Source organism: Gymnodraco acuticeps, unplaced genomic scaffold (genome assembly GCF_902827175.1).
Source record: "Gymnodraco acuticeps unplaced genomic scaffold, fGymAcu1.1, whole genome shotgun sequence".
Classification (NCBI taxonomy): Eukaryota; Metazoa; Chordata; class Actinopteri; order Perciformes; family Bathydraconidae; genus Gymnodraco; species Gymnodraco acuticeps.
In genome coordinates this window covers 1-11,005 of record NW_022989817.1, presented here as the reverse complement: position 1 = coordinate 11,005, position 11,005 = coordinate 1, and the positions used below count along the sequence as shown (strand labels likewise).

At 45.7% G+C, this 11,005-nt stretch overlaps 3 protein-coding genes across 3 annotated transcripts; all 3 read right to left on the bottom strand.

Annotated features, from left to right (window-relative positions):
* Window positions 1–276: 276 nt before the first annotated feature.
* On the bottom strand, window positions 277–2,658 carry LOC117556904 (uncharacterized protein K02A2.6-like). Its single transcript, XM_034232502.1, has 2 exons — window positions 1,440–2,658; window positions 277–1,079 (listed from the first exon to the last, which is right to left on the bottom strand). Exons 1-2 carry the CDS (start codon window positions 2,656–2,658, stop codon window positions 277–279), a joined length of 2,022 nt encoding a protein of 673 aa, XP_034088393.1.
* A 4,757-nt stretch (window positions 2,659–7,415) lies between these two features.
* Window positions 7,416–9,374, bottom strand: LOC117556897 (zona pellucida sperm-binding protein 2-like). Its single transcript, XM_034232491.1, has 9 exons — window positions 9,351–9,374; window positions 9,026–9,225; window positions 8,843–8,957; window positions 8,591–8,760; window positions 8,421–8,518; window positions 8,321–8,343; window positions 7,856–8,045; window positions 7,629–7,770; window positions 7,416–7,544 (listed from the first exon to the last, which is right to left on the bottom strand). The coding sequence occupies exons 2-9, from the start codon at window positions 9,212–9,214 to the stop codon at window positions 7,416–7,418; spliced, it is 1,056 nt and encodes a 351-aa protein (XP_034088382.1). The 5' UTR covers window positions 9,215–9,225; window positions 9,351–9,374.
* A 142-nt stretch (window positions 9,375–9,516) lies between these two features.
* On the bottom strand, window positions 9,517–10,545 carry LOC117556871. The gene is made up of 4 exons (XM_034232445.1): window positions 10,481–10,545; window positions 10,179–10,396; window positions 9,941–10,097; window positions 9,517–9,757 (listed from the first exon to the last, which is right to left on the bottom strand). Exons 1-4 carry the CDS (start codon window positions 10,530–10,532, stop codon window positions 9,543–9,545), a joined length of 642 nt encoding a protein of 213 aa, XP_034088336.1. The 5' UTR covers window positions 10,533–10,545; the 3' UTR covers window positions 9,517–9,542.
* Window positions 10,546–11,005: the final 460 nt, after the last annotated feature.

Genomic DNA, 11,005 nt, shown 5'->3' with positions numbered 1-11,005 from the left:
TGTGTTCCCCAACATTCAGTTCTGGTAAGTCCCTTGCCGATATGTCGTAGGCGGATTTTGCAAGCCGCCGTTTCAACCGCAGCTTCTCCGTCACTCCCGTCACTAACCACGGTTGCAGCAAGCTGTCCGCAACCGGCAGCGAAGTCTTCAGCCTTCGTGACATTAAGCGTTGGGCTGGACTGCTGTCCAACCCCTCTGTGGGCGTGTTGCGCCAATGGAGAATGGCCTGCCATTTATCCGTGCCATCCAACTTTGCCCGCTTGCAGAGTGATTTCACTATCTTGACAGCTGACTCAGCTTTGCCGTTTGATTTTGGATATCTGGGTGAGGATGTGACATGGTTAAATCCCCACTTTGCAGAAAACTTCCTGAACTGTTCACAGGCAAACTGTGGGCCATTATCTGTGAGCACTTTGTCTGGCTGTCCGTAGCGTAAAATTGAGATTTACAGCGTGTGATGAGAGTGTCAGCTGATAGATCCGGCAGAAGATCAATCTCCCAGAAGTCTGAATAGTGGTCCACTAGGACGATGAAATCTTGGCCAGCGTAAGAGAAGATATCCATACTCACTGTTTGCCATGGACGTGTTGGGATATCATGCGACATCAATGATTCCTTCTGCTGGGCTCGTGCATATTCATTGCATGCAGAGCAGTTCGACACATAGTCTTTTATCTCTGTTCTCATGTTTGGCCAGAACAGCGTATCCCTGGCGCGCCTGTAACATGCCTCCCCCCCGATGTGGCTGGTGTGTATGCGTCTTAACAACTCTGCCCTCAAGGCCTTAGGGATAACAACGCACTGCCCTCTGTATAGCACACTGTTTTGCACGTTGAGCTCATCCCTGAAGGGCCAGTATTCTCGCACCAAGAGGGGGGTGTCCTCTTTGAAATCAGGCCATCCCCTGAGGATTACTGATGTCAAAGCTTGTAATACATCGTCCATCTCTGTGTGCTGGGCAATTTGGCGAAACCTGAAGTCAGTAACATCCAGATGCTGTGCCTGATCCAGCTCTGAGTCCTCCACCTGAAAGCTGTCCATGGAACACACCGCCTGTCGTACATAGGGGGTGTCGGAACCACGATACGGTGGAGTGGCCCTGCTTAGAGTGTCACTGACATACATCTCCGTGCCTGGTTTGTAAACAACATCCAGATTGTACCCCTGGAGCTGCAGTAACATGCCCTGAAGGCGTTTAGGCGCATTCATGAGGGGCTTCTTAAAGATGGTGATCAGTGGTTTGTGGTCTGTTTCTGCAGTGATTGTGTCCCTGCCGTATAGGTACTGGTGAAATCTCTGGCATGCAAAAACTATGCTTAAACACTCTTTCTCTATTTGAGCGTAGTTTTGCTCAGTCCGTGTCAGTGCGCGTGAGGCAAAGGCTACGGGCTGCCCCTTTTGCAGCAAGCAGCACCCCAGTCCATTCATGCTGGCATCACTCTGGATCGTTACAGGCTTTGTGACGTCATAATATTTGAGAACCGGCGTGTTGGTGACCATCCGCTTTATCTCGCGTATTGCATCATCGTGTTTTGTCAGCCAGTGCCATGCTGTGTCCTTATCCAGGAGTCTGCGAAGAGGCTCACAGATCTCCGATAGCCCTGGCAGGAACTTAGCCAGATATGTCACAAACCCGATCATGCGTTGCACTGCCTTAGCATCCGTGGGCGTCGGCATGTCCAACACTGCTTGAGTTTTCTCTGGGTCGATTTTCAGTCCTTCTGTAGACAGTACATGGCCGTGGAAATGTACAGCTTTGAGCTTGAACTGCAGCTTGCGTTCACTCAATCTGAGCTTCACAGCCCTGCACCGTTGCATGAGAGCTCTTAAGTTGGTGTTGTGGTCCTCTTCAGCCTCTGCGTCCGTATCGCCACACCCGACCACCAGGATGTCATCCGCAATAGGCTCGATGCCAGCCAGGCCTGATAGCAGCTCATGTTGCTTGCGCTGATAGATCTCTGGCGCCACTGAGACTCCAAACGGGAGTTTGAGCCATCTCATCCGACCCCATGGGGTCCAGAATGTCGTCAAGCGGCTGCTTTCCTCATCAAGCTTGCACTGGAGAAAGGCGTCACGAGCATCAACCAGTGTGAAGACACGAGCCTTGGGCAGTTTGTACAAGACGTCTTCTAGCGTTGGCATGTGGTAATGGGACCTGAGAAGTGCCTGATTGAGAGGCTTTGGGTCAATGCAGATTCTTATCTTGTCTGGTTTAGCTACTGTCACCATGTTGCTTATCCACGCTGTTGGCTCTGTCACTGGCGTAAGGTTGCCTGCTTTCACATGTTTGTCCAGCTCTTCCTTAACCCGGGCTTTTAGCGCTACAGGGACATTTCGTGGTGAGCACTGGACTGGTGTCACTTCAGGGTTCAGATCGAAATGAATATTACCTGGGACTGACTCGATCGGGTCATGGAAAACATCATGAAAGTCTTTCAGTAGCATTTCTTTTGTGAGTGGCATAGACTGGCTTGCATCAATAGTGTTCACCTCCGCTGGCAGTAGTTCTCTTGGAATAGTGAATTTCACAAGGCCCAGATCAGTGCATGCAGCACCACCGAGCAGGGGCTTTTGTTTGGTGTTCACTATCTCAAACACAAGTCTGTGTATTTTCCCCCTGACCACACAGTCAGTGTGAAATTTCCCCAGGGATGGCATGTATGTATCAGAGTACAGCTTTAGCTTTGTTCTGGTCGGCTGTAAGGCTGTCTTTGGTGACAGTTTCTCTTTAAACTGGCGGCCCATAACATTGCAAGTGGCCCCTGTATCTAGCTGGCATAGCTGTCTTTTCTTATTCAGGTGTAGGTGTACAAACCATTTGCGTCCAGGTGCTTTCACATTCCCCACATATTCAGTGACATTGTATAGGTTTTCACTTGTATCCGAGTCCCCTTCAGTTTGCTGTACATCCTCAACAACATTAACTTTTCTTGTTTTCTCTGCTCTGCTGCTGGCCTGACATACTTTTGCAAAGTGATTTGAAACGCCACATGCTCGGCAGGTCTTACCATAGGCTGGGCACTGCTCTCTGCCCCGTTTGTGTCCATTTCCACAGTATTTGCAGGTCCACTGCTGCTCTCTCTCAGCCGCTGTGTTTCTTTCAGCTGTTTTCCACTGTATTTTGCGTCGTCCGCCTTGCCTGTCCACCATAGAATTAATACTGTCCACCTGTGCCTGCGGGCTCTCAATAAGCCTCATGCGTGACTCCGTCAATTCTGCAAGGCGGCAAATCTCCACAGCTGTTGGCAGCGTTAGGTCCCGTTCACGCAGCAGTCTCCGTCTGGTGCTCTCGCTGGCAATACCGAGTACCAGCCTGTCCCTAATCAGTTCATCTTTTAGGTCACGGTACTCACATGATGATGCTTTTTCCCTCAGCTTTGTTATAAAGCTATCGATCGGCTCGTCCGGTCCTTGTTTGCAGCATCCAAACGTGTATCTCTCATAAATCACATTTTTGCCGGCTTGAAATAATCCCCCAACGCATCCAAGATTGTTTTGGGGTATTTCTTTTGTTCCTCGGTCAGCGTGACGTTGTGCATATATATATGCCGGCACTCGTTCCCCATAAGCCGTCTCAGCGTGGCTGCCTGCACCGCATTCGTTTTTTCGGTCAGACCTGTAGCGAGCATAAAGTCCTCAAATTCTGCTCTAAAAACCTCCCAGTTTTTGGCTATATCACCAGACATATGCATGCCCTCGGGTGCCGGAATACTGTTTGTCGTCATGACGTGAGTTTTCTTGAGCTTTTAGTCCAAGAAGACCACTTCTGACACCATGTTTCAGTCTGCAGCTTTATTCCGTAACTCACAACTCCATCACATGTATATTCCCGCGCTTGCGGATATAGTACATCACAGTGTAAGCCTGTGTCAGCATGCAGTTTACTAAAGCGCCAACAGGCGTCACTATATAGCAGGCATTAACAGATGCCCATATCTGTAACAGCCGTCACTCAATGTGACCACGCCCTAATCTATGCACAAACTTTAAGACCTAATATAAATAAAAGGGTCGCGTTAGAAAACAATTCACTCACAGATCCATAATCATGAAGGTGGAATCTAACTATATCGCTAATAAAATGTATGGAGCCAGGGGTAGAAACATGTTTTTTTCTGCTGTAAAGTTGGGCATTTTAACATGGGGGCCTATGGAAATTGCTCCTTTCTGCAGCCATCGCCTATCGGCCAATATATGAACTGCAGTGTGTGGCACTTCCGTATTGGCTTCCCGGCTCTACCCCACAGTTTGCCGCTTGGTTAAATGCCGTCTCTGCGAGTTACTGTGAAGACGGGAGAGCTTGTTGGTCCCTCTCTACATTCACAGAGGGCCAGCTATAGTAACTCAACGAGAGAGTAATGTCAAATGACAGTACAATTGACCAATCATATCTTCCCTCTAAATGGGCGGGCTTTATTTTCGCGGACTTTATGACAAGTTCCGCCCGCTGTGAGGTCTATGCAAGTGGTGCATGGTGATGCGTCTTAAAACCCGGACGTAAGCTGCGCTCGGATTCCCTCGACAGAAAGCAACGGGATTTCTCCATAGGGTTTTGGAAAATAGCTTGAAATAAGGTCTGTGGAAAACGAACCTGTTAGATAAAGGCACGTTTTGTTCAGCCGGATAATATCCACATGTCTACCCTACTTTTATTATTTTCGAATCATAAATCTAATCGATAGATTTATGATTAGCATAAGTTCGTTCATGATGGTTCACTTCAGTGATAGTGATGACATCGTTTGTAAAATTATTAACCGAGTAATTTTCAAGATTGAGTTACAATGATAAACTGGAGTGGCAAAGGATCAGCTGCATGACCCCGCCATCAAGTGCTTCATCCAAAAGGACAGGAGGATGGACTTTGTGTTTAAGTGATTTGATCATCAAAGGTAGGCCTAAGTCATTTTCAATGTGGGCCGCCGTGCCGACTTCATTCATTTGTAATTGTTACTTGGCTGTGGGTGCCCTGTCATGATAGGTGTTTATATAAATGATGTTGTGTGTGGTAGAGGGTCGCTGTCATTGATGAGTTTTGCACCCCGGGCCGTTGTTTTGATATTCCGCTGAAGTATACGCTGTGACGTAATAACTCTTATTTTTTTTTCTCGAGGGAAGGCGGGGAACAGGGCCTAGGTATAAAAGTCACGGCTCGCCACTGCTCAAAGCTGCTGTCACTGTATCGCTAAAGAGAAGTCCTCCACTGCTTCGCCAAAAACCACCCGGTGGTACTTTATCTGTCCGCGGTTGTTGTAAGCAGTGGCCAAATGACTGGCTTTACAATCCCTGTGGAAATATGACAGCGTTGAAAGTCTCTAAAACAATACATGTAATGAAATGACAAAGTGACAGAACACGATGGACGTTAGCTTTAACCGGGGACACAGAATACGCTGCAACACTAGTACAGACATCGCCAACAATTGAACAAAGAGTACCTGGACTGTAAGGAGATAAACTTTGTATACAGTTGTTCTGCATATTTGAAGTTCTAGTTTTTAAACTCAGAGTGAGCATTTTCAAGTATTTGAGGGTTGTCTTGCTCCATTGGCTGTGAATTCTGTTAAGGTTTGTTGTGTTCCCTAAAGGCGGAAGTGACAACACGCCCAATCATGTTTTAGTGCGTCTCAAGTAGGCGGGGCAATAACAACTTCAGAACGTCTTTCATTTAGCGCCTAAATCAACTTATCATTTTGGGTTGTTTATTATATAGGATATCCTTTCTACATACAGTGCATGACATTAAGGATTTTGGGAGCTAATTTACAGATGGCCCTGAGCCCAATAGAGATTGCCCTGAAAAATGCGCGCGGACAAAATGACGCACGAAGGGTTTGGGGGGCCTCCCCCTAGAACATGTAGATTTATGCAGGTCTTAGATGCTGTCTGGTGCATTCTCTAGACTGAATTATAAGATGAACCACCACAATATTATATTGTACAATTTCAATTTTATTTTTAATTTCACTTGTTTGTTTGTTCTTGTTTGTGTTTGCTGGCTTGCATGCCCTGCATAGCTTTAAGAAATACTTAAGTTGTTGGTCAAGACACTTTCCATCTGATGAAGGCAAATGCCTTCCCAGATGTAAAAAAAGTAGAAAACATTACATTCAGTTATAACTGCCAAAACAAACATTATTTACACTATTATGGCCCCTGTTAAAAATGTTTGTAATGTTATCTAAATTGGTCGAACGAATGCCTCCTCATCCGGAAGCTGACCGAGCAGACCCGAGCAGCAGTCGAGAGGAGCCGAGCGCATCCGCGAAGCACACAAAATGGCGACGTCAGAGTTCCCGTTAGCCGGCAAATCTAAATATCTTCGGTCAAAATAATTTCCCTTTAGCGCAATACCGCTTCAGTTGCGCCACTTATGTGACAGACAAGAGTATGTGACAGACAAGAATAGTCAATTCTAATGTCTAACACTTAATGTGGAGAAAGAGATGTCATGTATGGGTTGATTGTGCGTTGATCTGTTGGTAATGCCTCGGGGTTCCGGTGGGCATGTAAACAAATGCATAATGCTGCGCTATACTTGTGGCCTCATCCGGTTGCATAGCGACACTTATTGTTTAGGTGTCTTTTAATAAGCAGTAGTCAGTAGTCATTCATTAGCTAGAACTAGCTGGATCTGATCGATATGGACATAAACGCGAGTGAAGTCTAATCTGACGGGAGAGAGAGATCAGCTGCTGCTGACGAGTCGACACGCAGCTCTGCATGATCACATGAGCGGACAAAATACACACTTTAGGTTAGAATATCACACGTAGCTATTTTAATTACCTCTCAAACTACCTAAACTAGTTATAGATAAGTTTAGTTTTACTGTCGGGTCTCTCATTACTGGATCCGCGAGCTGCATGATACTGGCATAATAGATTGCCCGATCGGGCAACCAGCAGGTTGCTTCATTGCCCGAGCTAAATACTAGATGGCCCCGGGCCATCGGGCAGTCCTTAATGTCGAGCCCTGTTACATATGTTGCTGCTTCTCTGCATTTTATTGGAGTTATGAGGGTACTGGTTGACACAGAACCTGCTTTTATTAATATGTCACTTAAAATTGACCACAGAAGATGCAACACATTGATACAAATGTGGCTTTTTTGTTTCTTCGTTTATTTTATTTAAAATACACGAGTCGTTATTGTCATCCATCAATATAAAAGGCAGTACAGTACATTCATTGATAAAATTGTTCCCCTGGTCCCAAACAAAACAATGAACAAATGTACATAAGGTGCAAATGACAAAATGTAAACACTTGTAGAAAATATTCAGAGGTTAGACAGAATAATTGCCCCAGAGGAGATCTGCCTTTGGCGTGTTGAGTCGGTGCTTCTTCGCTCTGCAAAACAAGTAAAGATTACCAACTGCACATCCAGATCGACTAAATTTGTTCAGACTCGGTCACTTACCCTTTTTTACACCTGCAGGTCTTGAGTAGCTCTGACCTGGAGGATGCACACACTGGCCTCTGCAGGAACCATCTGCCTGGCTGCTTGTGTCACAAATCACTGCATCACAGTGGACATAGATCTGTGGACGGACAGGATGATTTATTACACATGGCTACATGCAGCAGTGGCTAAAAGACTCCAGATTTGGATTTACAAGTCTTACCTGGTCTTTCAGAACCTTGTCATCTTTAGTGAAAGTGAACATCTTTACAGAGAAGCGCTTCATGTGGGACGGGACTAAAACTCTGGAGTCACTCACAACGGGATGGAAAATTGTTGCATAGCTGTCATTGCGATTCTCACAGCTAGTGAAGGAATTTAAAGTTAATAAAGCAGCAGTTAAACAAATGAAAATGAGAGTAGTTAGTAGTTAGTTTTGCACAACATTACCTGTCCACAATGATGTCCCAGCTTGGCAGAGATGTCCCATCTTCATAAAGGGTTGCCCAACAGTTCTCAGCAATGAGTTCCAAGTGCGGGTCGGTAGAATGCATCAGATCCACCTCAAAATACAGAGGCTGCTGCAGATATTTCACCACTGGATAATCCTCTGCTTGGTAGAAGCGCTCGTAGGATGGATCTGCAGGAGAAGAGTCCCGTTAGAGAAAGGAGGCCTGGACATTTACAGTTTCATTTCAAACCTTTATTTAATCAGATCGGTCCCTTGAGATCATAGATCTCTTTTTCAAGGGAGACCTGCAAACAGTGTTTTGTATGCATGAACAAGATGTTGTAAAATTCCACCATGCCTTGGGAAAGCCTCATCTGCACCATCAGCTGGCCGGTGCCGATCTCTGCAGCGGGCTCATAGGTTCTTGGTTTAGCGCTGAAGGCAACAGTCTGAGTCTCATTGACCACAAAAGCAGGAAATAGTTTGCCTATTAGGGGAAAAATAATATATAAATGCATACATTGAAGGTATTCATCTCCAATTATACAGAATCAAATATTTTACCTGTAATCAGGATCAACTGGTGATGTGTTGGCTGCTCCTTTGGCGTTGTTGTAAGACAGGCGGATCTCATTTTCATACATCATGTAGTTGTCAAAGAACTATTTAACAACAAAAATGCATTAACATTTGACAACAAACCCCTTTGATATTTAAATGTGATTCACACTCACCGTTCTGGTGGTTCCACAGGTATCCACACTGAAGGAGAAATGTGCAAAGCGATCGTCGCTGAACTGTGGTGTGCAGGACTGGTCCTTTAGCGTCAGCTGACTTGGCTTCAGATTACGAGTCGATTCAACCTTCACAGCCACAGCGGTCATTGTGCCATTGGGGTGGCACTCTGGAGGATGAAGCAGGCAATGTGTAAAGCAACACAAATCCATCAATTAAAGCAGCAAATATACTTACACGTTCCATCTTACCTGTTGCTTTTAAGGGGAAGTAGCAAGCCAGATAGAGATCAGCAAGCACCCAGTCGTTTGCACGATCCAACAGAAGCAGGTCAATTCTGGATTTGACTGATTCTGCAGTGAGCAGCTGTGGAAAAGAAAGTAAAGTTAGCCAATGCAGAAGACCTATGGTGGGATTTTGTAGTTTTGACATACCTCGAAAACAGCGTCCTTGGCAGTGTATGGCAGAATGAGGCTGAGGTGTGTGCCGTTCTCATAGAAATTGTAGTCTTCAGCCATCTCAGCCGTCAGCTCTCGAGGTCCAACGATAGCCTTGAAATTAGAGCCGTGACTCCCGAATTTCACGCTGATGTAAAACTGGTTCTGGTCACAGGTGCCAGCCATGATGGGTAGCACTAGAGCAGCAAAAGATGCATTATCCATTTGATTGTGTAGCTTTTACTCCAATATGTTTTATTTAATTTTAGAAAACACAATTTGCATGAAGATATTGTCAAAAGCAAATTCAATATGATCTCACCAATATCCTGCAGAGAGGCATGCAGGTCGACACGGGAGAGCAAAAGGAGTTTCTTCAGGCAGGACGATCAACCCAAAGATCAGAGGGAGGAAGTAGGATGAACCAAGCGCTCAGGATTCTGCAACCAATGAAATAAAAGCTCAGCAACACTGAAAATATGCTGGTACAAAGTGATATTTTGAATCTATAATGTCATACATGTTTTAAGACAACATCGGCATCAAAGGGCACTTGAAGAGAGAAGCTCTTGGAGCCATTAGCCAAGCTGTGTTCCTGGACTGTGAAGCCTTTGGCATTGCTCTCCTCAACAGTGAGGACCCCGATGGAGAAGGTGATGTTCCTCAGCTCAACGTCATGGAGGAAGGTTCCCAAGAGAACGCTGAACACCCGAGTCTCTGGGACAGTGTCTGAGGAACAGAAAGTGGCAGGTTTACAACTTCTAAACCAGCCTCAACATTGATAGAGAAAAATTGAGTAGTTGGCTTGAGTGCCATTTAAAAAAACTAAAAAGTAGCAGTCTTTAGGATATATCTGAGCAAGCCCGAGTTCAAATGTCATTTTTTTCATACCTACTAGAAAATGTGACTTACCATCCTGGATTTGGGGAGATTGAGGCATCAGAGGGGTCATGATGGGGAACAAAACCTTGTATCTGGTATCATCTTGGGTGTCATCTTCTCTCCACAGTACCTCAAGCATGGGCTCCACAAAGTAGGTGATGTGGTACTGGTAATCTGGGGCATGGCTCTGCAATAATTCATGACATTTCAATAAAACATGCAAATGCACTAGTGACTCTTGCATTTCTAATCTAGAGATTTCCCCAACCTTGTAGTAACCATCAGGCGAGCCCACTGGGATCTCGACGACGATGTGGAAGTCTGTGGTGCTCAGTGTGTACCCCCGTGCGGCCATCTGAGATCTATCAAGCCTCTGCCCGTTGATTCCCATGTGCATTTCTGAGACTGTAATTCTGCCGTCCAACAGAGGAGTCACACGGCGAGGTACGTGCCAAGAAATCATATCCTCGGTGAAGAGGACGCCACCTGTTAATGACAAAATGGAGCTGTTGAGGTTAACTGTGCAACAATTAAGCTTACTGTGAAGGCAATATGTTGCTCAGGACTCACCTTTGGGACAAGCAGCTGCCAAGTTCACTACATTCAGACCCTGTGGTGCCATGTAGTAGGCGCTCACCCTGAAAACTCCATGGGGACTCCAGCCACCTAAAGAGAGTAGAGGTTTAATATAATTGACAAGGAGGGAAAGGAAATAAACACTGTATAGGAGTGTGTTGCTTACATCCTCTGAATAAGTCTCTGCTGTATTGTACGGGCTTCGCATAACCAGGCGACTAGAGGTAGTTTTGGCAGCGTAGCCGGCTTGTTCAGCCTCTTGCAACACCATGGCCACTGGTTCTGGGGTGTAAAACGTCATCTTCCAGATACCTTGTGATGCACCAGAGGCCTACAGGAAAGAATAAATAATAATTAAATCCTCATTGGTGTAGGAAGGAATTCAACTGTAGTATCTGAACAGTTTAATTCAACATACTTCAAGATTGGCGTTGAGCTTCTCGTCTTTACCATCCCGAGTCTGACCCTTAGCTTCAGCATCAAGGTTAGCCATGTGGTGCGAAACCTAAAACAGAAAAT

What these genes read in the sequence shown, in the direction of transcription:
- LOC117556904 (XM_034232502.1), bottom strand. Translation starts at nt 2,658, where the DNA reads ATGCCATCCCTGGGGAAATTTCACACTGACTGTGTGGTCAGGGGGAAA. An exon ending in AAAGCCTGTAACGATCCAGA is followed by an intron (nt 1,080 to 1,439) that starts GTGATGCCAGCA and finishes CACCGTATCGTG; the next exon opens with GTTCCGACACCCCCTATGTA.
- LOC117556871 (XM_034232445.1), bottom strand. Translation starts at nt 10,532, where the DNA reads ATGGCACCACAGGGTCTGAATGTAGTGAACTTGGCAGCTGCTTGTCCC. An exon ending in CGCCTGATGGTTACTACAAG is followed by an intron (nt 10,098 to 10,178) that starts GTTGGGGAAATC and finishes GAATTATTGCAG; the next exon opens with AGCCATGCCCCAGATTACCA. An exon ending in ATCTCCCCAAATCCAGGATG is followed by an intron (nt 9,758 to 9,940) that starts GTAAGTCACATT and finishes TCTGTTCCTCAG; the next exon opens with ACACTGTCCCAGAGACTCGG.
- LOC117556897 (XM_034232491.1), bottom strand. Translation starts at nt 9,214, where the DNA reads ATGGCTGGCACCTGTGACCAGAACCAGTTTTACATCAGCGTGAAATTC. An exon ending in CCAGTTGATCCTGATTACAG is followed by an intron (nt 8,344 to 8,420) that starts GTAAAATATTTG and finishes TTCCCCTAATAG; the next exon opens with GCAAACTATTTCCTGCTTTT. An exon ending in AACTATTTCCTGCTTTTGTG is followed by an intron (nt 8,046 to 8,320) that starts GTCAATGAGACT and finishes CTTCTCCTGCAG; the next exon opens with ATCCATCCTACGAGCGCTTC.